Source organism: Eptatretus burgeri, chromosome 3 (assembly GCF_056783735.1).
Source record: "Eptatretus burgeri isolate ZD-2024b chromosome 3, Ebu_testis_v1, whole genome shotgun sequence".
In the NCBI taxonomy this organism is placed as follows: Eukaryota; Metazoa; Chordata; class Myxini; order Myxiniformes; family Myxinidae; genus Eptatretus; species Eptatretus burgeri.
Window position 1 is genome coordinate 38,635,733 of NC_140963.1, and position 24,284 is coordinate 38,660,016.

A 24,284-nucleotide genomic window follows, 5' to 3' on the forward strand; every position below is an offset into this window, starting at 1 on the left:
CTGGTCTTCAGGGGCTTTTGGGTCTTCAGGGTCTTGTAGGTCTTCAGGGTCTTTTTCGTTGTTTGAGTCTTTTGGGTCCTCTGGGTCCTTGGGGCATTAACGTTCAGACAGGACGTGATTAAAAGGCAAATAGTCGTCACGGACTGACGGACGGCTTCACCGCCTTACCATGCTTTTCCTTTTTAGATATATAGATAACAAAAGCATTTCCAACAAGTAAAAGAGAAATCAGAGATTGCAGACCCTCACCAGGACTTCCTTTGTGTGGTGTAATTTGTGTAATATTTGTGTACTGGTGTGTTACAATAATTAATGAGACTTAATTAGAACTGCCACTTTATAACTGTTGGTAGTGATGACCGGGTACCATGACGTCCCGCTTTGATGCAACCCTGCTTTGATCAGACACCTGACACTGACCCATGACGTTTTAAAAATTATTTTTCATTATTCAATTGAATTCAGAATGGGATTAAAATAAATTCAATTCAAATCAAATGGAAGACCAAATAGGTACAGTCCTGCATTGGAGTAATCAGAAGGAACCCAAACAATCAAAAAGCAAAGATGAAGTCATCAGGAGGAACCTGGATGGGATTCGCCTTTCAGCTGCTACTCCTCGACCCTCAATCCCATCCAGACACAGCCAAGTGATCCTCATTAAAAAAGAAAAAAGGAAAAAAAAAGGACCCATATCAAAAAATTAAAAAATTCTGGCTGCCCGACCGTGCGCCCGATCAAGATGGAATTTAAAATGTATATTCCCCATCACTACTAGATCATAAATGTGAATTTTAACTTCAATCGATTAAGTGGTTTCAGAGAAAGCATTACTTAATAGTTTTTTTCAATCCAATATGGCGGCCAAACCATGTGACCCATCAATTATTCCTTAACATTGAACACCAATGGCTTGGGAAACATTTCTGTGAAGTTTCCCCTCAATCTGTCCAGCCATTCTGGAGAAGATTTTTTTTAATAGGTTTGAGTGTAAATCCAATACGGCTGCCAAACCATGTAACCCATGACATCATATGTGTGAACCTTTTCTTCCTCATGGATAGGTGGTAAGACACATAAAGGTTTGCTTCAATCTGTTCAGCCGCTCAGAAAAGAAGATTTTTGATGGTTGGAAACAAACAAAAAAACAAAACAATATGGCTGCCAAATCACGTGACCGATGACGTCATTTTTTTTTTCTGTGGACAATTTTATCCCAAGACGACCCTCAACAAGCTCAAATGAGCTAAGATCCTCGTCCTCTTAATGATGACGTCATAAAAACGAATATGACGTCATTGTGATGTATCATGTTTGCGATAAATTATCTGTGCTAATGCCCGGCTTGATTCCCACAAACAAAATTCAAACAGCTTGCCTAGTTTCGGAGATAATGGTATAGGCGATTTCCATTAGCGGAGAAATTATGACGTCAACTTTTTTTCTCGGAAGAATTTCCAAAATCGGAGATGGTTACTACCTGCGCGTGGGCTTTCTGCATATACATGGCAAGTTTCACGAAGATCCGATGAAAACTCTGGGTTGTGAAAAAAAAAATGTTAAAAAATAGGAAAGATGTCATAAAAATTGATATGACATCACAGTGATGTATCATATGTGCGGTAATTCATCTCTGCTAATGCCCTGTTCGATTCCCGCAAACAGAATTCAAAAAGCTTGCCTAGTTTCGGAGATAATGGTATTGGCGATTTCCATTAGCGGCGATATTATGACGTCAACATTATTTCTAGGAGGAATTTTCAAAATCGGATGGTTTCAAAATCGAAAAACTGTCTGCGCAGGGTATTTCTACATATATATGCCAAGTTTCAGGAAGTTTCGATGAAAACTGTAGGTTGTGAAACAAAAAAGTCCACAAGAAGAAGATGAAGAACAACAACATGAGTAAGACTTAGAGATCCTCCATGAGGATCTAAAAATATTCATACTGATTGCATGTGGTGTTCTATGAATGCAATTATGATGTCATAATGAAGGCACCTATGACATCCTAAAAAAAATCACTTATTCTCCATAAGGAGAACTTGCTATGTGCCAAGTTTCTGTTTCATTCCTTGGTGCGGTTTCAGAGATCCAGAGGTCTATAGTTTTTTCCTTTTTTCCAATGTGGCTGCCACACCACGTGACCTATGACATCATAATTATGATTGAAGCATTCCACACGAGTGGTCACAGCAATGGTGAAAATTTCGTCTCAATCCGACAAGCAGTTGTGGGGAAAAACATGAAAGTTCTGCATAACTAGTTATACATCTACAAGCAAAGAAACATTAATGTTTAACAAGCAAAGCAAAAGCAGTCGGGCATATAATGAACACAAGGGCTTTGTCTTACAGGGAATAAAGAAACAACATGGAGCAAAAGGTCAACAGACAAAAAAGTGGGACAAAAGGAAAACGAGGACAGGGATGTGCAGATGTTCTCAGTACTTCAATTGCTTGCGTTCATTTATATTCCAATGACATTTTGTTATAAAGCAAAAAATTTAATTCAACTCCTCCCATTAATGCTTCACGAGAAAGAAACTATAGTTGGAAGAAAAAGATAACAAGTAAGAGAACAATGAGAAAAATAATGACATTATCAGTGGCAAGACAAGTCCAAAGCATTCTTAAATGGGTGGCAGATCAGGACAACAACAAAGTTCCCACTTATCCATTGAAAGTCTGCAAATAACAAAAAGTCTCATCATGACATCCCCAGGGCTCTGATAATGATACCCAACGTTGCAACAATCGTTTCTGATTCAGTGTGTTAAACCTTTCTTGCACTTGTACTCCGACAGGTAAGCCTGCACCCTGCTGCCCTCAGCAGCTACTACCCAGTGTGACCACTCCTTGGCCTTTTTCACAAGATCTTGGCTATTCGTTGTTCACCTTGGCGTCTTGGTTTTCTATAGGTTTTCTTGGTGTATAGGTTTACTATTATCATCGCTTTTCCGAAACCTTGTGAATTATTGGCTTATTTTCATCGGCTCACCTTGGCATTTATGAAAATGAGGAGTGGTCACACTGAGCACACTTATACCTCTCACGGTCAAATTTTCTGGGGGAAATGATTGCAGTAAAACAATGTCGCTGTCAGATTTCCACATTCATTATATATTTGCCATCTCGATGATGCATAATCACATCACCACGAGCGATGCCTATAGGCACTCTTCTATTCTGTAGGTAGATGAACGTGAACCGATATTCCCAGTTTCAGAAACAGCATTTCCTTGGCTCCAAGTTAGCATTGCAGAGTATTGAAAGCTGCTATCTATTCCACTGTACTCTACAGAAAATCTTGCTTTTTTTTCCACATGTCCCCCGAGTTCCCAAATCCCTGATTTGTGTGCTGCAATATCCCTGAGTTATTTGAAGTGGGCATGAAAACAAATTAATTTTGTCTCATCAGTCATCCAGCTAATCATAACCATAAACTAGCTTTTCCACCCAAAATGCACTCGGCAGGTTGATTGTGAATCTTCGATAGTATCATAGTGCAATCACTGCTGTGTTCTGCACTCTTTTGGGCCATTTCTTCCATTGTTGATGCAGTGGCTGTGAAACTACACATTGGTGGAGTTTTACTCCATTGTGTAATTAATAACTATAATTGGGTGTCCATACTATCACGGAGCTATGGCAAGTATCTCGACGAATCAAAAAACGTTTCCAAGTGAAAATCAATCCTGGAAGGGTCACCACTCCAATGTAGGCCACACGACTGAAGCTGCAAGAATTTGGAATTGGTTCAGCGTGCAAGTGATAACTCACCTACTCTTCAAAAAATAAACCGTAGGATCTTTAATGTCCACCAATGACCAGAGCTTGTTGACAGATCCTCTGGCTTAACATCTGGCCAATGGACGACCTACACAGTGGTGTATATGTATCGCCCTGAATGCGAAACACCAGGATGACATTTTGTAGCAGGGTCAAAATTCACACCAAGGCTAGAGAAGCTCAGACGTGAGTGTGCATATGTCTACGCTTTCGTTCTAGCCACGTTGTATAACTAGAACTGCATTCGGTAGAATGCGTACCTCTGCCAGACTGAACAGTTTACGTTTAGGAATCCATTGATTGGCCCAATCTGGATCTGGACCTCCCAAATCTAATCAGCTTATTCTTGTCACCTACCAACTCATCCACCAAGTTTCGTTCAAATCCGTCCACAACTTTTGGAGATGTCATGCTATATATCGTTTTTGGCCCAATCTCTCAATGGTGAAGAATCACTGAAAAAAACATGATAGTATCTGGATCCGCATCCGGATCTTCACCAGAAAGTACATTAATCATCAATTCTTCCATGTCATACATCCAACCTGTCTACCAAGTTTCGTCCGAATCTATCAACAACGTTTTTGAGACATCCTGTTCACCGATGGGGGTGAAAACATAACCTTCATTCACCTTCGGTGGTGGAAGCAATTGGTAAGACTTATTTCATCTCCACACAATTCCTCTTTAATTTGAACACACAATACGGTGCCTAAGCCATACTTCAATCTCACACACTCATAATTCCTCACAATAAGTCTATAATATATTGATGTGGATGAGATGTTGGCCAACAGTATAATGAGATTGGATGATGCTGCTTCGTCCATGAAGCTTTACCCACATATTAAATAATTTCCTATATCTTCAATGCTTTTTAAATAGTGCTTATAAGTTATTGTGGCATTTTATCATTACACAAGAACAATATAAAACGATTATCATATCTTATGTCCATAAATTACCCTCATACGTCATCATTCGTTTTGGCCTTCTAGCATTTTCGATCTGCGATGTATTGCTTCAGGTCTTCACTGGGTACTGAGTCCCGTGATGAAGCTGATCAACCACAGCCACTGGAATTGAGGCCTGGACGATCTCACGCTCGTCAGCAAGCCTCAGCACGCCGCCCAGGCCCGACCTCACCGATTGAACTCATTGCTCGAGGTCCAGATGGCCGGTTCCTGCTCGGTGTCGAGGAAGGAGATCGAGCTCCGGTTACTACAGAACAGCAAAGAGTTGGTGGTGGAGGCAGAGGAAGGGGTCGAGGTGTTGCCAGCGAGGCAAGTCGAAAACTGGCCGAGGCTGTGAGAGCAAGACCATCTCCAAGGAGAGGGGGAAGCCGTGAGTAATTTGGAGATTTAAATTCAAATTGACATTTTGATTCCGCATGTTCTAAATGCAATGGGTGTGCGAGTTGTGACACTTGGATGTTTTCACTTTGGTTAATCACCGAATGGAAGGTGCTTTTGATTGGCAATATAATCAATGAGCCTTGTTTTTTTTTTGCTTTTTTTAAGTGATCACAACATCACTGCCTTGAACAGTGGTATCAGGATTATGTATAATGAGAGTGGAAAATATCAGGCGATGGCAGGAATTCTTGGAAACCCATATATGAGTTACAAAAACGTATAAAACTAGAACGGACACTCGGTAGAGCGCATACCTTCGCCGCCGCAACTTTTTTCCGGGCACATTTGAAAAACGTCATTTTAAAACGTCCATGACGTCACAACCGTCAGTCCGATTGACGTCAAATTTGGTGTGTAACCTCCTTGAAGGCAGTCCAACAAAATGGAATGATAAACACTGAAAAATTAAAAAGTTGAAAATGACGTCATCTTTTGACGTCATTTTGACGCACTTCTGGGGACGTCACGTCCAATCCGGGACTACCATTCTGAAAGTTCGTAGTTCACTGAACGTTTTAACGTTGGTTTCATGTCAAAAGCTCTATTAGATCTGAAGTTATGCCTACAAGTATATTTTGACCTTGAGTGTGACCTTGACCTTGACTACAGAGTTAATTGGCAAAACCTGTACATCAATAAACAGATATTTTGGTACTGATCCTAATGCCTGGATTTGGGAGACTTTGCTTTATAAATTATATAGATATTTGAATGTAAAATATCAGGACATTTTAGCCACAATTGAAAAACGTCATGTTCAAACGTCAATGACGTCATAATGGTCAGTCCAATCAAAGTCAAATTTGGTGTGTGACGTCCTTAAGGTAAGTCCTACAAAACGGTATGATCAAAACTGATGAGATCAAAAAGTGAAAATTTACGTCATCTTGTGACGTCATTTAGATGCACTTCCGATGACGTTACGTCAAATCCGACACTACATATCCGAAAGGTATCTCGTCATGGAACAATATGGCGGTGGTTGCATGTCGATAGCTGTATTATGAAGGAAGTTATGCTCAAAAGAGTGTTTTTGACTTTTTCATGACCTTGACCTTGACCTTTGACCCGATCGTTCCCAAAATCTAATCAAATCGTCCTTGGATACTCACAAATCATCCCACCAAATTTCATGCAATTCGGTTTAATACTTTCTGAGTTATGCGAATAACAAACAAACATACATATTCACAAATAAATAAATACACAGCGACCAAAACATAACCTTTCGCAGAATGCGAAGGTAACTACAGGGTGCCCCACAGAAAACCAGGAAATTTGGTACAGTTTATTTAAAACAAAACAAAAGCAAACTTAGATGTAGTGTAAAACAAAGATGCACTTTATTTTCAAACAAAGCAAAAGCAAACTTAGATGTTGTGTGAAACAAAGATACACTTTATTTATATGTTAGTTTATTGATATGGTAAAATACGGCAAAATAAATCTCAAAATCTCAAATTTCCTGGTTTTCTGTGGGGCACCCTGTAGAATGGCACTCATCGACGTCAAGATATGCCTCCGACCACATATTTTTTGAAGAATTTTATGTTAAAAATATGGCTGCCGAACCACGTGACTGATGATGTCATCAATCTTCCCCCCCCCCCCCCTTACAATTTAGACCGAGATGACCCTCAAAAATTTCATACTGATCGGATAAAGCGTTTGATAGATGCAATTATGACGTCATAACGAAGCCACCTATGACATCATCAAAATCACACTTATGTTACATGGGGAGGAGTTGACATGTGCCATAATTATCAGTTAAACATTCTACATAAGTTGTCGAACCTCTGGTGAAAATTTCGTGTCAATCGGATAAGCGGTTGCAGAGAAAACGGAGAAAATTAGTGTGGACGGACATACGTACAGACAAAAAGACAGACGGACAACCCGAAAATACAATTGTCCACGAATGTCCTTGTAAGTCATGTGAAAGTACATTGATCTCTTCTAAAATATTTGTCCTCCATCAACCTTCGATAAATGTAAAAAAAAAAGTTTGAGACATCATATTTAGAATTGTCAGACAGATATTTTAAAATATTCTCAAAACACCGTTTACACTGTCTGGTTCTTCAATCTTACATTTGTCAGCAAAATGAAATTTGGTTTCATCATGTGCGATGATGTGCACAATTGAGCTATTATTTTTGTACGACTTGAATGGGCATTTGTGTTCCGTCAGACCCACCACCAAGACCTAGACCACCCGTGGCACCACGCCAGGCGACTGAGCACAGTCGCGTGAAGAACCAGAGTCTGAAACTTAGCGAGCGTGCTGAAATGAAGATGCAGCTCAAGAAGTCAGGACTTCTGAGCACCCGGAAGCAACAGGTTACAATTTTATTATTCCATCGTTTTCATTCTTCGACATTGATTCATTGCTTTGCTTTGTTCATAGTCTTAAATTTTCATATTTTTCATTTTTCTCTTCTGCCTTCTGTTCTCATCCAGGAACGTGAAAGCCATGCTAAGGTAGAATCTTCACGGGACCCCAGCTCTTCAGAGAAACCTCCTATCCCTGTAGTTCAAGTTGAAAGCCAAGGTCCACCTCATGTTCCACCTTGGGACCCCTTAAGGCTCTCGCTGAGCAGCGCCGAGGGTTCCCCTGACTCGGTAGCCCCTCCGAGACCACCACCTCCAGGCGCCACATCTCCACGCTCCCTTTTCGTATACTCACTTTCACCATCTCTCAGCTCGGCAGGTGCAGCAGCTGGTCTTTCTCCAGTTGTCTCTCCTGCACACTCACCTTCACCGAGCTACAATCGCTGTGTTTTTGGCCAGGGTCGTGGAGAGCCAGGTTCCTGGGGAGAGACCAATATTGGCGATTGTGGGAAAAGTGGTGGTGGAAATGGTTGTGGGGAGCAGACAGTCATGGAACCCTGCCTTGAAGGCTATGGTAGTCGATCATCATGCTGGCCTCATCCATGGAAAGGGCAACATTGGGGGAATGAAAGTCTAGTTTCAGATTGGCATGAGCAGGAAACTTGGGGCAACAACTGTCAGGAATGTAACAATGATGGGCTGGGGCCTTGGCAGCCAAACGTTTCCAGTGGGGATGTGGCTGTCTGTATGACAGTGCCTCCAGATTATGAGGAACTGTTTGATATGCGAGTCACAAAGGTGCCAACAGGAAATCGCAAGCATATGATAGAGCGTCATGCTATGACTGCATTTCGACCACCAACAGGGTGAATAGTACTACATCATTTTTCTATCTTTATAAAACCTTAAAAAAAAAACATGTATGAGGGCAGTTCAAGGTTGACATGGACTTTTTATTGTAGAATATATATATATATATATATATATATATATATATATATATATATATATATATATATATATATATATATAAAATAATAATGTGATGCTGAAATTTTGCACCATGATATTGTGTATGCCCTGGGCATGTTGTATGAGAAGTATCACCAATGCTTTTCATTGTGACTAAGTTAGTGACTAACTTAGTCACATGTGCTGTGAAACGTGCGTCATTAAGTTCCTTGTGAAGGAGAACATGAAATCATCTGAAATTCACAGGAGACTGCACAATTTGGTGATGTACGTCTTTCAAGTAGTTGTATTTATGTTTAAATGGGGGTAACGAGTTCAAAAATGGCTGTGATATGGTGAGCGATTATATTCAAGCAAACATCAGATGTGTTGGAGAAATGCAGAATTACTTACAGTACGCACATGAAATTGTGGAGGAATTGGATGTCAATGTGAGAAGTGGGGAAACATTGATTTGAAATCCAAGAAGGTTAGCGTAAGGGGATGGGGTGGGGGTATCAATGGACAATAACGTTTGACAGAAAGACATCTCATGTCGAGAGATGAGATGGGACACATCTCATCTCATCACTCCATTACAGTGGAGTTTATGAAAGGCTACTAGAGGGAGAGGAATGATTTATTGATTATATTTATTTATTTATTTATTTAACGCAATGATGTGGAGACAAACATTTTGCAGGCAGCAGTCAGGTATGTTGTCTCAGGGCATTACTTTACCGCAGGACAATGCTCATCCTCATACTGCAAATGTGTACACTACTATAGCACATATGGGTTGTGAAGTTCCAAAATAATTCGCTATACAGTCGGCACATGTCACACTTTGACATTCCTCTCTTTGGCCCGCTTAAAGGAAATATGGGTTACATGAGGTTTAGGAATGATGAAGACATCAAAGCAAGAGTCCTGATATAGGTGCGTACCAGTCCCAAAGATTTACACGCGGATGGCATCAAGTTGCTATCACATCGAATTGGCGAGTGTGAATGGGAATACCTTGGTATATACTGGAGGTGAAATTTTCTCAACTTTCTTGCACCTTATGATTTATCGGGAATAAAACGTTCACGTCAACCTTGAACCATTTGCCCTCATATTTGTGATCATGTTCATCCTAATGACTTTGCCTTTTATGGAACAAATGCCTGGATTTTTCGATTTGAGATGGGTGGTGAAAGGTAAACCTGCAACTTTTTTTCTCGAGATAATCATATGAGAAGTGATGCTAAGTTGCACAAAGGATTCGAGGCGTTTCCAACAAAATGGTGAACAGTGTGTGATGTGTTACCTAAGATTACAACTTTCTTGTGAACGGAAATACCACATTAGATGACATTTAAAAGAGATTGGCTTTCTCGTTTGGTGGCATCTCACACCAAAGCATTGCATGTTTAAACAAATTAACAATGGATGCGAGTCAGAAATGTATGCTGGACATGTATGTGTATACTGTGTATACCTGCAAACATTACTTGGATGAAACAGTTAATTTTTGGCAATTGCTCCATCAGTGTTTGCAATGTTATATCAGAACTGTGTACTAGTATTGAGATTGTGGAACCCATGATCATTAACTTGCACCTGAAATTCTTAATCTGGCTGTCTCGTGAGAAGTGAATTCTTACAAATTGTTTCTGGAAGGTTCACTTGGCTGTACCTGGATGGGGTTGAGTGTTGTGGAGTAGTGGCTGAAACCTGAATCCTATCAGGATTCAGCTTCTGATGACTCTATCTTTGCTCTTTGCTTATTCGGGTTTCTTCTGATGACTCCAATGCTGTATTTGGTCTTTAATTTGACTAAATATCACCACAACGCAGCCCCACCACTCCACAGCTCAAATATACAATTCTGTGATTTATATTTGGATCACTCAATAATCTGAATGTCATCAGGTTTCAAGGTTACGGGGATGTGAAAACGGATTCGCGGTAATAGCTGTGTGACCACTCCATAATTATTTGTGCTTTTGCAATGATGGGTTTACCACACTAGTTAGACAAATACTGTATGCACATTTGGTTGGGGAATACCTTGAAAGAACTGGGTTTATAAACTTCACTTTACTTTCAAATTGATGAGAATAAATAGTGCAGGTTAACCTTGAACCACCCTTGTAACATTGCCTGAAGTATAACACTGAACTCATTGTTACACAAGCATTGGTGTAATCTCGATTTTGAAATTTCAATTGTTGTGCAAGACTCTCTGATGAACCTGTTATTTATCCATTTTGTTACTCCACACAGGCCTTTTACTGGATTCTCAGATGTTCACCGCTCCCAAGAAGATACTGCAGCAATGATGGCTGGACCGCCTGGTGAGCATGGACCCCACTATCCACCCCCTCCACCCTACCGGCCTCCAATGGCCGCACCCCGTGGGCCAGGTCGTTGGCACGCCCTGGCCGCTCAGCCTCACACTCCCCCAAACAACCAGCCCAGGTCACCTGCCAGCCGCAAACACAGGTAATATATGTGGCATGAGGCCAAACATGGAGGTTTAGTAATGCTACAAAGCTTAAATCAAATATATTTCCAGTGATAATTTGAAGTTTCATCTCATCCTCCTCAAAAATAACACTTACATGGAGGTAAAACTTTTTCTTGATTTAATATGTAATATCAGATAAAAATCACCCACAGCAGACTATTAGGTCTCGGTGATTAGCTCGGCATAGCAAAACACCCATCACCCTTAGTTTCCGAATCAATTCAACGACAGATGCTTTCCTGTAGAAATGCACTATTAGGCAGCAAATTTCAGTCTTATCATGTCTACACATTTGTGATGTCTGTCTCATGTGTTACAGTCAGTTGGTGATTCACAACCATGTAAGTGATGTCTTGAGGGTGTGTGTGTGTGTGTGTGTGTGTGTGTGTGTGTGTGTGTGTGTGTGTGTGTGTGTGTGTGTGTGTGTGTGTGTGTGTGTGTGTGTGTGTGTGTGTGTGTGTGTGTGTCTTAAATTATTGGAAAGTTCACAAGTTGCATTTGCTGCATAAGATGCATTCTTCATCGAACATTGTTAAGTGAAAGACAAGCTACCTTTTATTGCATAAAAGGGAGAGGTGGGGGGGGATTGGATTAATTGAGAAAAGGAAAAGAAGAGGGAAAATAGTGGTGAAGAGGGAGCCGGAAGGTGAGTAGGGGAGTAGGAGTTTAACCAGAGAGTTGGTGTCAAAGCCACCCAATGCTCGCCTGTTTATACATTTATCGTTGTTAAAAGACGAGTCTAATAATATTTTTTATAAAGCATTGCAGTGAAGTCTGATCCAAATAATTTTAAAGCAATATATGTATTTGTATATTGTAATCAGTAAAAAATAGTGTGGTAGATAAAAACGTTAGAAAGGAAAAAACTTTATCGTTGATGTGCTACAAAAAAGTTAAGTTCAAAACAGGTCAAAAATTAAAAAGAATTTGAAATTATTTTTTAATTTCAACTTCACCACACCAATACTATACCCCAAAGGAACCTCCATGCCAAATATCAGCATCCCAGTACACATATTAAATGAATGGCAAGCTTCTAAATAACTTGCACCAAAAACTTTAACGTTGATGTGCTACAAAAAAGTTAAGTTCAAAACAGGTCAAAAATTAAAAAAAATTAGAAATTATTTTTTAATTTCTACTTCACTACACCAATAGTATACCCTAAAGGAACCTCCATGCCAAATATCAGCATCCTAGTACACATATTAAATGAACGGCAAGCTTCTAAATAACTTGCACCAAAAACTTTAACATTTTCACGCTGACGCTGACGCTCACGTGGGGGTATCGCTATAGCTCTCTGTTTTTCTAAAACAGGCGAGCTAAAAACGGTCGGGAGGAATGGGACTAATGAGGGGGCAGGAATTTGGTTATATGGGAATAAAATTTGGTAAAAATTCTGGAAATTTTGCATACTTTATATAGATTCGTTTATTATTTAATTGAGTGAATTGGTAAGGGAAGAAGTAAAAAGAAGGGGTAGTCAATTTTTTTGATCCTTTTAAAAGTTTTCCAAGTCAAAAACACAACCGATATTATTCCAATCAACTATTCTTTAACAGCTCAAATTAGTTCCACCTTCTTTTGGGGTTGGCCAGGGAACGTTTTTTGCCCAAGTCTTTCGTGATCCGGCTCGTTAGGCCCGACATTCGACTGAAGCTGGCAGGAAATTGTAATTTGTCGAGAGTGCCTGCAATACCTCACATACTCTTTTCATAAGACATTGACGGATCATGAATGTCTAAGCTGTCATGTCGGGTTTGTCTCTGTTGCCGTCGATTGTTGTGCATTTTTGTTGGTGTCCATTTTTTCTTTTTTTTGTGTACCTTGTCGAGGCTCGTGTGAGAGCTAACACACAACGCACAGCAAGGGGGGCATGAGACAAGAGGGGGTGGGAGTGGGAAGGACAAAACAGTGGGGAACAGAGACATTAGGAGATCTGTGGAAGGAAGGGGGATGGGGCGGGGAACATGGGGAATAGAAGATGGACATTACAGGGACTTTCAGGAAGGAAAGCAGGGAATTTGAAGGAGGTGGGCTTGGGTGGATTATCGGGGGTAGAAAAGATCGAGGATTTGGATGGGGGATGATAAGAGGTGGTGATGAACAGCTGTTTTGAAGGCCTGGAGGGAAGAATGGGATTGAATAGAGTGAAGGAGTTTATTCCAAAGGCGGGGAAAAAGAGGAATGAAAGAGTGAAGGTGAGCAGTGATTGGTGATTTTGGTAGTTTTACCAGAAGGGGGTTTTTGGCGGACCATGAGCGCCCTGCGGAAATGTGGTGGGGACAAATCGCAGAGAGAGCGGGGGGGGGGGAGGCTGGAGAGGAGACGATAGAAGACAGAAAGACCACCGACCAACCTGCGGTGATTGAGTAAGAGGCCCAAAGACTCAGCCTCGTTGGTGGAGATTCCGATGATCCAAAATGCCTTGGTTTCCACAGCGTGAAGCCGAGAGAGGTGGGAGGCAGGAGCACCAGCCCAGAGGGGAGAGCAGTACTCCATCAGACTGCGGACAAAAGCTTTGTAAGTGGTCAGGAGCTCAGGAGGGCCGAGGAAGGACTTTGCATGATGGAGGATTCCCAGTCGGCGACTGGCTTTGGAGGCGAGATTTGAAATGTGGCTTTCCCAGGAAAGGTCATGGCAGATAGTGAGACCCAGAAGCTTGAAAGAAAGGACTTCTTCCAGAAGATTGTTGAGAAAGTGGATGGGGGGGGGGGTTCTAAACGGTCCTTTCGGAGAGACTTATTGAGAGTGTGAGATTTGTCCGGATTGAAAGACATGTTCCACGTGTTGGACCAGTTTGTGATTTTATCCAGATCTGCAGTGAGCGAAGAAGCTGCTGCTTGCCGGCCTGAGGGATGACCGATGGTACGGCAGAGGGTGGAGTCATCAGCAAAGAGATATAGAGGATTTTCCAGGGAGTCGGAGAGATCATTGATGAAAACCAGAAAAAGAACAGGGCCCAGAACGCTACCTTGAGGAACTACAGCCTGGACACGAAGAGGGGATGAAAGAACTCCATTTAGGGCCACACGTTGACTGCGACAGGAGAGGAAGTCTGCGAGCCATGACTGGAGATGGCCTTGGATACCATAGGAAGAGAGTTTGGTGAGCAGGGCAGGGTGCCAGACCATGTCAAAAGCACGTGATATGTAATTTTGTGCGCAAGAGCGCATTGTTCATATTATGTGCTCATTACTGTCTTCTCGTGCCTGTTTTATTGTTTTGATATTTTGTGTCTGTCTCGGCGAGTTTGGCTGACCCATTTATTTTCCCCAACTCACATACCCACTTGTTGTACTACCTCATATTGCCTCTCTATCTCAATTCCCACTCTTACTTTAATTTCTTCCTTATACCTTCTAAAATCAAGTTCCTTGTGAACGTGAGTGGAGGAGGCCAATGGGCCGATCACCTGCCTCATGGACTTAGGGTGGCTGGGACATGGTTTTAGCACCCACAGGCTCATCGCTGGACTTGGTATTCCAACGCTGGCGGTGTGATAAAGGAGATCAACCGTGTGCTCGTTGATGGTCACTGGAGTATAATCCAGAACTGCAGGGCACACTTGGGTGCTCAGTTCCTCAATACTGACCACAGGCTTGTGGTAGCAACTCTGAAGTTGGAGTTTAAATCTGGGAGAATGGTACCTTCCCAGCCGAAGCTGGGTGTTGGCAAGCTCAAGGATAAGAGGGTGGCTGAGGAGTTTGTGAACAGGCTGAGTGGGGATTTGGGAGGTCTGGGTGCTTTGGGGAATCCTGAAGAGTTGTGGAGTGCCTTCAAGACCACTATCCGTGATGTTGCCGGTTGATGTCTTGGAACTCACCATCGGGTGAAGAAGAATTTTGTCTCTCAAGGGACACTGGATACCATTGACCAGAGTCACAGGGCCAGGCTGAATGGCAGAGCTGAACTGTTCAGGGAGCTGAGGCGTAAAACTGCACCTGCACGAAAGGTGGACAAGGAGGCCGATGTGCAAGGAATCTGTGAGGGCGTAGAGCATAACCCATGGTCAAGTGATTCTCGACCTGCATACAGTGGAATTCGCGCATTGCGTTCGTCCAAGCCTGTTCCTCAGTGTACTGCAGTTAGAGCAGAAGGTGGGCTCTTGACAGAGGAGTCTGAAGTAACGGCCCGCTGGGCCGTTTTCTTTGAGCAGTTGTACCATGCTGATCCACCAGCTGTCAAGTTGTACATCAGGGGTGTTACAATCCCTGTTGCTGACTCTCCAATGAACTGTGTTCCACCTTCATTTGTGGAAACACAGGCTGCGGTGAATCGGTTGAAATGGGTAAAGCTCCATTGATCTGTGGTATCTCTGCTGAACTTCTCAAGGCTGGTGGAAATGCTGCACTCGCGTCATTGCATGCAGTTCTGTGCTCTGCCTGGAACACAGGCATCATCCCAACTGACATGAAGAGGGGCCTTGTTGTCTCTTTCTGGAAAGGGAAGGGTGATCGCCAGGACTGCAACACCTACTATGGGGAAAGCTGCCGAGCTGTTAGTGTTGGGCAAGGTCTTTGCTCAGATAATTATTGATAGGGTTCACCACCATCTGCTTGAGCACCAGTTCCCAGAGCAATCACGTTTTACACCAAAGAAGTCAACGATTCACCCTATCCTTGCCCTTTGGGTCCTCTCTGATTGCAGACGAGAGTTTTGGCAGGGGCTGCTTGCAGCCAATGTTGATCTCTGCAAAGCATTCGATTCAGTGAATCAGGATGCCCTCTGGAGGATTATTGGTCTTCACGGGGTGCCACCAAAATGGATCAATCTGATTTTTGAACAATGCTCTGGTGCTGAGATTGCTGTGAGGTGTGGTGGTTCCATCTCCGACTTACTTCTAATTGTTGCAAGAGTTTGTCAGGGGTGTGCACTGGTGCCGACGCTTTTCAGTGTTTGTATGGACTGGATTATTGGGAGGATGTCAGAGAGTTCAAGCTGTGGTACATCGTTTGGGAATGTCAAGATCTCAGACCTCGATTTCACAGATTATTCAGTCATCCTTGCGGAGATGCTGGATATTTTTATGGGGGCCCTCGAGGTGCTGAATGAGGAGTTGGAGCCACTGGGATTAGGGGTTTCCTGGGTCAAAATTAAGATCCAGGCTTTCCATGATATCTTGGATGCTGCTGTCTTGCCTGTACCTGTTTGTGGTGAGGATGTTGAGGTCATGGAGAGATTCACTGACCTTGGCAGTGATATTCATGTCTCTGCAGGCTGTGAGTAGAGGTCACTGGACATCTGGGTTGGGCCTGGGGAGTCATGAATTTGCTGCATCATGGGGTGTGGCACTGTCGGTACCGATGCAAGAGGATGAAAGTCTGAATCTTTAAGTTCTTGGTGCTTCCAGTCTTACTCTATGGATGTGAGACATGGTCTCTGACCAGAGATCTGAGATGGAGACCACTCCTTCGGTACCAGGTCTCTTCGTAGAATCCTTGGCTCTCGCTGGTCAGACTTTGCGTCCAATGAGCGGTTACTAAGAGAGACTCAGCCACAGCTGACATCTATACAGCTAACAAATTTCATCTGTTTGGACATATGGCTCATTTTCCTGATGCTGATTCTGCTTAACAGATACTCTCAGCTAGGGAGCCTCATGAGTGGAGGAGGCCAACGGATCTACTACATGGCTTGTGGTTGCAGCATGTTGATCGGCATCTCAAGGCGATGGGGCTGGGCCAGACATCTGCCTGCAGGATGGCCAGATGGAGGCCCCTGGAGTACCAGCAGAAAGTGGATGCTGCAATGTGCTGCTCCAGTGCATGCTCCCATACCTGACCTGACCTGTCTCCCTACCACAATCCTGGTATCAGTCTTCTTCTATCTGTCCTTGGAATTCTCAAATCAAACCCATTTTGTCGAGTGCAGGATTATGGTGGTAAAACTCTTCATATTGGTGGCTTCCCCCACAACATCTTCTTCACACCCAGGTGTCGCCCCCTTCCCACACCCATTCCAGATACCCGCACAACTGTGGAGGGTTGCCTGCTCCCACCACTGCTCTGTTTCCCCCAATTCCATGTACCTCCACTATATCTCCCACCTCTTTGCTCCCCCCACCCCTCTTTGCTTCCTCTGCCCCTCTTTGCTTCCCCCCGAAGTTCTGCTTCCTCACATCCCACCATCTCTCCACTTCGACCAGCCTGAACCACATCCTAGTGGCAGATATACAGTTCACATAAATAATTATTTCTCACTGTCCATGTACTGCTCTCCCCACACTTTTCAGCATTTGTATGGACTGGATTCTGGGGAGGATGTCGGAGAGATCAAGCTGCGGTGCATCGTTTTGGAATGTCAAGATCTCTCCTTGATTTCGCAGATGATGCAGCCATCTTTGCAGAGACTCTCGATATTCTATTGGGGGCCCTCAAGGTGCTGAATGAGGAGTCGGAGCCGCTGGGATTACGGGTTTCCTGTGTCAAAACTGAGATCCAAAGTTTCAATGACATTTTGGATGCTGCTATCCTGTCTGTACCTGTTTGTGGTGAGGATGTTGAGGTCGTGGAGAGATTCACTTACCTTGACAGTGATATTCATGTCTCTCCTGGCTGTGAGCCAGAGGTCAACAGACATCTGGGTCGGGCCTGGGGAGTCATGGATTCACTGGATCATGGGGTGTGGCACTGCCAGTACCTGTGCGGGAGGACGAAAGTCCGAGTCTTCAGGTCCTTGGTGCTTCCAGTCTTTATCTATGGATGTGAGACTTGGACTGACCAGGAATCTGAGACGGAGACTTAATTCCTTTGGTACCAGGTTTCTTTGGAGAATCCTTGGCTATCGCTGGTCGGACTTTGTGTCCAACGAACAGTTGCTGAGAGAGACTCAAATGAGATTTGTTTCCTGCATAGTCCATGAACGTCAGCTGCGGCTGTATGGACATGTAGCTCATTTTCCTGATGCTGATCCTGCTCACCTGATTCTCTCAGCGAGGGAGTCTCGTGAGTGGAGGAGGCCAGTGGGCCGACCACGTCCCTCGTGGTTGCAGCAGGTTGATCAGCATCTCAGGGAGATTGGGATGGGCCAGGCTTCTGCCTGGGGGATGGCCAGACGGAGGCTCCTGGAGTACCGGCGGAAATTGGACGCAGAGACGTGCTGCTCTGCGCATGCTGCCATACTTGACCTGACCTGAAGATATGAGCAGGTGTAAGAGATTCTCAAATGGTTTGATTATCCACTGCGTGGGACTGCCTGGTCCTTTCAAATTCACTTGAACAGGGATCAGAGAAGAATGTAAATGCACTACCCTGCCTCGATGTTTCAGCATCAGCATGCCACTATGTCCTTTATAAAGGTATTTGTTGGGGTTCACAGCGACCTTCAATATATTTCATGCCATGAGATGCGATCAATGATATTCCTTGTCGATGTAAGCATACATGCCTGGTGTTAGCTTAATGGTGAGGATGGTGGGCTTGGGATTCTAGGCTCCTGAGTTCAAATCCCGTTCCACTGTTGAATTAATACCAGGTGGGGTAGACTCTGCCTGTCATCCTTCCGAGGTCGGCAAAATGAGTGCCAGCATGCTGGTCTCCTGTGTCGGAGTTGTGACCCATCCAGGATTGTGTCCAATAGCCAAGGAGACTGCTCAGGCAGCACCAATGCTCTTCACAGAGTATGGTCCCAATGAATGATTGAATGAATGCTCTGCACAGAGTGTGGTCCCAATGGATGGATGGATGGTAGGCATACAATGACTGTAATTTAGGAAGTCTCTGTGGAAGGTTAACGGTGATCTGTGCTCAAGTTAAATTGTACGGAATATTTTTGCTTTGGGTCATACTGTAGAGCACCCGTTCTTCACGTTCGCAGTGTTCTGGATTCTATGGGGGCTATCGATATATCCAATGGTACCCTTTTTTTGACTTGCAGTAAAATGAACTTTAGCCTGTAAGCTGTAACAACTTTTCCACAAAACGCATTTGTTTGTGACACTGAGCCAACTCTATTCTTGAACCCTGAGTTGTTCATTGTACAACTGAGGCATGAGTTATTTGTGAAATGTATGTTTGATCGTGTTATCTTCTCAAATGGTGTTTTCTTGTGTGGCACAAATGCATGATGGTTGAGTCACAATTTCATATACTCTGAAGTTGGTGAGAGAGGAGGAGAGGGGCTGGCACGATAGTCTCGAGGTATGCACACTCATTTTTAAGCCATCGAGCCTTGGTTTGAATCCCGAGCCAGCTATAAACTGGTGTTTCATCATTGTGTGTGCCGTCCCTGAGATGGATGTTAAACTGGATGGACATGTGTTAGTATTACATGGTGGACGTTAAAGATCCCAGTGTCCTTTTATAAAGAGTCGGCGAGTTATCACCGACACCATGGTCAAATTACGGATTCGTGTCCTAACTACTGAGTCGAACATCAGGCCAGCTGGTTCATGAAAGACTTGGGCCAAAAACTTTCGCCAACCAACCAAATAAGAATGTGGGAATAATTGTGGTCGTTAAAAGAAAGAAGTATTTAATGACACGGGTTATCCATCCATCCATTGGGACCATACTCTGTGCAGAGCATTGGTGTTGCCGAAGCAGTCTCATTGGCTATTGGACACAATCCTGGACGGGTCACCACTCCGACACAGGATACCAGCAAGTTGGTACTCATTTTGCCAACCTCAGAAGGATGACAGACAGTCACCCCCACCTGATTTTAATTCAACAGCCAAATGGGATTTCAACTCAAGATCCAAGGATCCCAAGCCCTCTGCCCTAACCATTAAGCCAACACCAGGCGCACAAAGGTTATCTCTTAGTCTAAACATATAGAAGTAGAAAAATAAAAGAACGGTGACTATTTATGAAAAGGTTGAAATCGCTGTTCAATTGCATTTGATTTGGACGACATGGAGAAAGGAATTTAAAATTGTTATACAAAAATTGTATAAATTTATCAGTTGCATTAAATTCCTATGCAACATTTGATCAGCCGCCATATTTTTCCTTTGTATGCAATTGGCTTATTCTTTAATTGTCTCGTTTGAAATGTCATGTCACTTATAAGTGCAAACTTGGCAATTCCTTCTGACCACCCACACTGAAAAAGCTCAGAATAATGCGCGAGATACTCTTGTTGCTTCCGGCAATGTTGAGAATAAACCAAAGTGAGACTTGTATTCCCAGCCTGTTGACTTGCTTAACATATCGACTCATTGCGCAAGCGAGTCTTTGGATCACGTAATGGTGTCGCTCATAAAATCCATATTTTATACTTTCCCCACCAATGACGTGATCACCCTTACACAGTCTTTCTCGAAAGTCTGGTTACATACTTAAATTGGAAAGTCAACTCAAATGACATTTAAACATTTTATGCAAGTGGAAACAAAGGACACAGACACATATCGGCACCATTTTTAGTTCCCTTTTTTGTCCCCCCCCACCCCCACCCCTCCGGCAATGTCGGGGATGGGGGACATTAAAATGAGCTCCGTCCAATCAACCGATCATCCGTCAATGACCGACCGACTGTCCATGTACTTTTGTGTACGTGATATTAAAAAAAAAATCGATGAACATTTTGCTTTCATATTGCAGATATCTATTCCTCATGACATTAGATCATTGCTGTGATTGGCTGAATTATGTTACCATGGCAACCATCTCAGTAACTTGGCTTGTGTTCATGATATTTCAATAAAACAATCAAGATTTAGCTTTCGTATTACACAGAACTATTCCTCATACCACCCAAAAGGTGGCAGATCTCGAGTAATCAGCTCCTTGTTAAACTTATCATGTATAGCTTTCCAACTTGTGTATGTTGCCACTTTATTTCAAGTTAAGTTTCAGCAAAAGCAAAATGAATCTTAAGGAAACAAAATCTGTGCCCCAAACCAAAGTCTCACCTGCTGTTGTAATAGAAAAATAAATGACTGACCATGTGTGGTTTTAGTAGTTTTTGGTGGAATGTGATAAATTTGTTTTAGTAAGGTACAAGGTATGCTGTGTCTGTTGTTTATTATGTGGTTTACCCCATTTGTGTTCTTTCTTTTTCAAGCCTTGAGCATATGCGGGAAAACACACCTTAAGGTGAGCCATAGTAAAGCTTCCTATGTCCTAGTTTACCCATAAAGATGAGCTGATTTGGTGTTCCCAACTGCGCACATAGTTCCTGATACTACAATCTCACATTTATATCATATGTATATATGTATATATATATATATATATATATATATATATATATATATATATATATATATATATATATATATATATTTTTTTTTTTTCCTATTCGTATTCTGGTGTTCTGCCCGAAGGTCGGTCCAATACTGCCGAAGTTATACTGGATAGTTTGCCATTGCCTTCCCAACAGTAGTTATGGCAGGAATTTTTAACTTATTCAGGGTTCCAGCGATAGCTAGCCTTCTCTTTGCAAAGGACACCATGGGATCTTTAACGGCCACCAATTAATGTCGGCGGATGGGACTCCCAGTTTAACATTCATCCGAGGGACGGTACACACATTGATGAATCGCCTTGCCTGTGAAACGCTGGGATGAAAATTTATAGCTAGGTTGGGATTCAAACCCAGGCAAGATAGCTTGGAGGTGAGTATGCATATGTACTGTATATGTACATGATACACTGCATATATTAAACAGCCCAATGCAGCTAAAGCTTGCAAACCTACTCCTCTATCCCTTCACTGACTTCCCCATTCATTCACTCCCCCGTACCTTTTTTGCCCACTTCCTCCTCTATTTATCCACTCCTCCATCTACCTTTTCACCCAGTCTGCCAAATTCTCTGGGTCATCCTTGAGTCTACTACTCTCAAATCGAGCAATTCCAGTTATTCTGTGGCACCTTCTACTTTCATCAAATCGAGGTGGTCATAAAAATTAACATGAAGTTACGAAATAGCACAATATACCAATACAGAAATAACGTAGTCGTACTACACCTATAATGGCTGCTGATTGTTGAGTTGTGTGTCATGTCAAAACTTTACAATCTACAACATTACGTGTTGTGTTGGGTAGCATTCCCCATACTGGCTTGATGACGAAGCAAATATTTTATGGGTCCCCAACCCGAGAAGGAGTAACATAAAGCTGCTTGTGTTTAAAGCCACACACCAACATATCACACAGCATATGCCGAGCCTGAAGCAAATAGCTTTTCAAACAAAGAATTGCTCATGTTAAAATAATTTAAAACCAACAAACACTATTGTATGATAATTGACTCACTTTAATGTTAAAACATATATGGATCGAAACCATCCATCCAAACATTCTAAAAGATTCACTGCACAGTGCACACCCGAAATACTGTTGTGGGACGGGTATCGGCGACGAGCACGACCGCTAAGTGGAGCAGTCGAGCCGGCTCCACCAAACACCCGGAATTCAGATCGTTACCCTCAGATAACTCCGAAGGTACGGGTCCCTTACAGGACCGTGAATCGTCAATAATTCAACCACGTGGTGCAGGGTTATTTGCCAAACTTCAAAATACCTGGAGACCCACGTGGCGAGCTACCGAGGGATTCACACCCTCGATGGGGCTCGAACGGGACGAGTCGTCAGCATGCTCGACCCGTGCGTAACCCGAGCGGATGGTTACCGGGGTCCCGTCGGTCCAAATGTACATCTACAGCAGCAACGGCCTTTTTAATCAGCCAACGCGCACCGCGCTAAACCAATGAAGGAAACACAAAAACGAGCTGAAACATTTAACAGGGGATTTATTTATAATGGGGGGAAATGGAACACACAAAGAGCAGAGTTATCCGACTATAAGAAATGCAATCAATGTACAAGCAAAAGCACTTATCCAGTTGCTACTTAAAGATGGGGCCCACAGACACACACACACGCACACACAAAAGAAACGGACCCAAATGGTCTTTATTCGGCTCTCCAGCTTGAGGACAGATGAGCTGAGAACCAGAGCTTTCTCGGACCTTCCCTCCTCGTGCGGTTTTCGACGTCCTGGGTCAGCGGGACTCGAACCCGCAACTCGATGCTGCTGCGAGCACCGGGTATGGAGGGCAGCGTTGGGCTCCAGCACGCTCCTTCAGCATGCGAGGAAACAAGAGCCAGTGACTCGGCGAGACCAGAAGCTGCGACAGGAGACCAGAGGACCAGAAGCAGCGACACGAGACCAGCAGCTGCGGACTCCGCGCCATCCCGTCTATCTTTCTCGCTGGAGGGAGGGGCCTCTTTTTTTTTGCCACTCGCCTCATTGACCGGGGGAAATCGGTCGTCCCCGTGATTGGTCGGGGGTCGTGTCGGGGCATCACGGTGGACCGCCCCTCAGGAATAGTATCCTGCGTGGGCTGTGCTCATTGGCCGACTGCCGGGGAACTCGCTCGCATCTCCCTGATTGGGCGAAAGAGACGTCAGGTCCTCGTGAACCCCACCCACGTACGTGCTGACACGCACGTAGGCAATGGCGTCGGTGTTGGATGGTGGAAGGAAGCCAAAGCAGATGTCGTCATTGTTGTTGTTGTTATAAAAATCCTAACTATCAAAATAACTCCGCAGCGCATGAACATCCAATTCCCACTAGACTAGGGACGGGACCCTAACTAGAAACACTCACTTACCGATATAACTGAGCTATAGGGGACGGCTGTCTGTCTGTGTACACAAGGCTTCCAAATTCGTAACAATACAACCACCATGTTTCAACTCATTCCATCCAATGGATTAAGAGTGCATACAGAGAAGAGACAGACAGTATTATACAAAGCTAATAAGATTGATGTCAGGGTAGACAAACCTTAGGGTTTCCGACCCTTTCGTGTACGTATGTTGTTTGTGGTGCCGAACCCAGCTCGTTCTCTAATGACTGCAATCCAAGGTTTGCACTTCATGAGTATGAACAATCGTACAGGATGGCTACCAATCAAATGGATCTTTGTCAGTTGGGGGTCTGTGACTTCTGAGTGATGTTACAGTGACCACATCAACAGGATAATGTTTTTGAAACTTGTTTTTCAAATAAACAGATACAAAGTCAAATGTGGAAGTTCACCATTACATACAATGTCCAACTCCGATTCCCACATTGAGTTGTTTCTGCCCAGTGACCCTGTCCTGTGGGCTCAACTCATGCATGTTCACCTGGTCCTCCAGGGCTGTTGAACGATAGTGTCCTGTCACGTCGTTCTCTCTCGTCCACTGGCCTGTTCAGGATGATTGAAGAGCTCAAAGGAATTATTTCCCCATACACAATCTGAATGAGTTTTGATCATCCTGATAATAATCGGCTACACGTGTTAACAACCACTCTAGACATTAACACCTCGT

At 43.3% G+C, this 24,284-nt stretch overlaps 1 protein-coding gene across 2 annotated transcripts in view; it reads left to right on the top strand.

The window, feature by feature from the left end:
- LOC147029721 (protein turtle homolog B-like) overlaps positions 1-24,284 on the top strand; it is a 162,338-nt gene that overhangs the window by 122,987 nt on the left and 15,067 nt on the right. For both annotated transcript variants that reach the window (XM_085872994.1, XM_085872995.1), the window contains 5 exons: positions 4,819-5,135; positions 7,401-7,549; positions 7,670-8,406; positions 10,763-10,981; positions 21,021-21,052. In XM_085872994.1, coding sequence (XP_085729120.1) covers positions 4,819-5,135; positions 7,401-7,549; positions 7,670-8,406; positions 10,763-10,981; positions 21,021-21,051 — 1,453 coding nt within the window. In that variant the 3' untranslated portion in view covers position 21,052. The remainder of the gene's footprint in view (positions 1-4,818; positions 5,136-7,400; positions 7,550-7,669; positions 8,407-10,762; positions 10,982-21,020; positions 21,053-24,284) is intronic.